The sequence below is a fragment of the Anthonomus grandis genome, chromosome 15 (genome assembly GCF_022605725.1).
Source record: "Anthonomus grandis grandis chromosome 15, icAntGran1.3, whole genome shotgun sequence".
Taxonomy (NCBI): domain Eukaryota; kingdom Metazoa; phylum Arthropoda; class Insecta; order Coleoptera; family Curculionidae; genus Anthonomus; species Anthonomus grandis.
Genome location: NC_065560.1, coordinates 3,421,569 through 3,424,649, shown reverse-complemented (window position 1 = coordinate 3,424,649; position 3,081 = coordinate 3,421,569). Strand labels below are relative to the sequence as shown.

Genomic DNA, 3,081 nt, shown 5'->3' with positions numbered 1-3,081 from the left:
AGTATGCTATTCACTTGTTTAGATCCATTGCATTTATGTGTTCATTAAGTCGTTTTGGATCATCGCACGTACAATTCAATTTACATAAAGATGGATGCAGTTTGTGCGTAGACGCGTTTCCCTAGTCAAAATACTTGACATCCATGCAATTTGTCTGTGACCACCTTGGCGTATTTATTAAAACTTGTTAACTCTTGTACGATGCATCAATTTTCTTGATTAGTAATCTTATAAGTGCTTTTGAGAGTAAATAGTATGTTTTACAGATTTCTCTGAGGGTTTCGACTAAAGGTATGGTCTATCTACTGCGGAGTGCGCAAGCGGAGTACGCAATGCGGAATCCGCATGGATTGATTCGTGTGTAAATAAATGAGGTTGTTCTATGTATCGCGCACTCCGCACACGCTACGCAATCGTCCGTTGCGCACGGCCGTCGCTATTGAACGTGAGGCGATTTCGACGACTGGTCCGCAGCAGTTGTAAACAAACTACGGTGAGAGAATCACGTGCTTTTAAATTAAAATTAAATAAAAAGCAACTTTATTATGACAAATCCAAAAAACTTTTGCAAATTCTCCAAAGAGCAGGACGATATCCTAATTGACAGCGTGTCTCAACATCCTGCGCTATATGATGCCTCTTAAAAATCGTATAAAGACAATGTGATGCCAGAGAATATCGCATCACATTGTCGAAGAGATAGAAGCAGTCGGCACAAAACGCTCCCAAACAGCTCCGTGTGTTTTAGCTCTATATGGAGGGAAATTGCTGGAATTATTAAAAGAAGCGGTAAAATTAGTTTATATATTTAAGAAAAACACTTATATTTACATTATTTTTTATCTGTTCGATTTATTAATTTTTGCTGCCAATGGACTTGTCCTTGTCTACTACAAAAGTAGTTCGTAAATTCCTCCCGTGTTCTAAATGCCTGTAATGTCGCATTTCCCCCAGTTTTATTTAATGGTACCATATTTTTAGTTGGAAGAGTTGTGGCAGGTTCTTCTTCACTTGCAGTTCTAACACAGGGCGAGTTTCTTAGCAAATTATGCAAACAACAACACGCTGTAATTAACAGCTCTGCTGTATCTGGTTTAATAGCAATAAGTGTGAAGAATATTCTGAAAGTTTGGCACAAAATGCCAAAGGCATTTTCTACAGTTCTTCCTGCCCTACATAACCTATAATTAAAGATACGTTTCTGATTATTATCAGAAACTTGATCTTTTGGATAAGGACGTAACAGGTATTTTGAAAGGGAAAAAGCTTCATCTCCTATAATAACATGTGGCAAAACTGTATTAATATTTGGCAAGGGTGTTTCCTCTAGAATGCAATAATCTTCATTTGACAAAATTTCATAAAGCTTTGACTTTTTAAATATGCCACTGTCACCTTCTTTTCCATACGAACCCACATCTATGCATATAAATTTATATTTAGCATCAACCAAAGCTAGCAATACAATGGAAAAATACCGGTATTACTTGGACATATTATACGGGAATGTTTTCCATCTATTGTTCCGCAACAATTAGGAAAGTTCCATATTTCATTAAAGTTTTAGCAACAGCTCTCATACTTTGTTTTGTGGGTACTGGTAAATAAATAGGTACTAACTTCTTGCATATTGCTGCTAGCACTTCCTTAACAATTAAACTTATGTGGTTATGCGAAATTCTATAAGCAAATGCTAACGAACGATTGCCAGATATCTGAAAAAAAATACATTTTAGCTCAAGACTGCAAAACAAGATGGAGAACATTAAGAGATTTATATAATAGGAAACAAAAACTAATAACGAAGAAACTAACTAGTACTGCTGCAAGCAGCAAGAGATCAACCTGGGAGTATTTGAGTCGCATGTTATTCCTAAGAAAAGTGCCACATGAAAAGGCGTGAGGTTTTTTAAAAAGGTGACGTTTATAGAATGCTATTTTATATAATTTTTTTACATAGGTCCTTTACTAATGTTTCCGGAACTGGGTCTCCAACCTCTGATGGACTTTATGAAAATGACCAAGACAAAGAAAATGAAGAAACTGTTATAGATGAAACTGAACAAGAAGAGCACGAAGAGAAAGAAGACAATAACACTAAAAAAAGATATTTTGAAGAGTCTGAAATACCCAAGAAAAGTGCAAACAAAAAGTAAAATACAGATCGCATTCTTGCAGCTTTAGAGAACAGAGGCAAAGAGAGAAATGAATTAATTCGTGATTTATTGTCAGCTTCATCTGAACCCATCACTACGCATGAAACAAATCCGATAATGACATTTTTTCAGAGTATGGCTCAAACTGTAATGACTTTTCTTCCCCACCTAGCAGTTGAGGCAAAAGCTAAAGTTTGCCAAATTGTTACCGACTTGGAATACCGTTCAATTTCTCATAATAAGCAGGCAAACCATTCCTGCAAGCCCTATTGCTATCAGCAAAATAGTATACCAAGAGACGATATTTCTGAGGCTCAGTCTAGCAGTTTAGATGCTATTTCTGATGAGACGTGTTGAATGAAGAAGAAGAAGAGAATTGATGAAGTGTTCTACTTAATCTTTAAGACATGACCATATTTTTTTAAATAAATGCTATAATGACGCAAATTATTGTTTACTTACCTAAGAGTTAAAGCGAATTTTTCATATCCACTTATTGGACCTTGAACAAAGCTGTTAGACTGCTGCAACGCGTACTCCGCTTGCGCACTCCGCAGTAGATAGACCATACTTTAAGACTTAAAACGTCGAAAAAGAGGTTAGGATTTCCTTAAAAATATGCACTACCATTATTAGACCAAAAGTAGACTATGAAAGTATAGTTAATATATATAAATGCAATAAGTCCAATACGAAATCTATGCCTTAGAGGGTATGTATTAGAACCCTCCCAACTAGTCCAATTACCAGCTTAAACTACATCATGATAAAACGTATTTTCAAACAAAAATACCAGAAAAATCATACACTCGAAGCAATCAAATTATTCCACTTCATATAATAATGTCTGATATGAAACTCACTGAAGTAAGCCATTATATTTTCACAATTTGAAATAAATTTAAATAGCAGTGTACGTATGATA

At 35.3% G+C, this 3,081-nt stretch overlaps 1 protein-coding gene across 2 annotated transcripts; it reads left to right on the top strand.

The window, feature by feature from the left end:
• Positions 1-240: 240 nt before the first annotated feature.
• On the top strand, positions 241-2,500 carry LOC126745164 (uncharacterized). Of its 2 annotated transcripts, none has more exons than XM_050452894.1 (3): positions 241-789; positions 1,737-1,899; positions 1,961-2,500. In XM_050452894.1, the coding sequence occupies exons 1-3, from the start codon at positions 666-668 to the stop codon at positions 2,154-2,156; spliced, it is 483 nt and encodes a 160-aa protein (XP_050308851.1). In that variant the 5' UTR covers positions 241-665; the 3' UTR covers positions 2,157-2,500. The 2 variants fall into 2 exon arrangements, 1 of the variants encoding a protein (XP_050308851.1); XR_007663450.1 differs by lacking the exon at positions 241-789 and adding an exon at positions 806-1,246.
• The last annotated feature ends 581 nt before the right edge of the window (positions 2,501-3,081 follow it).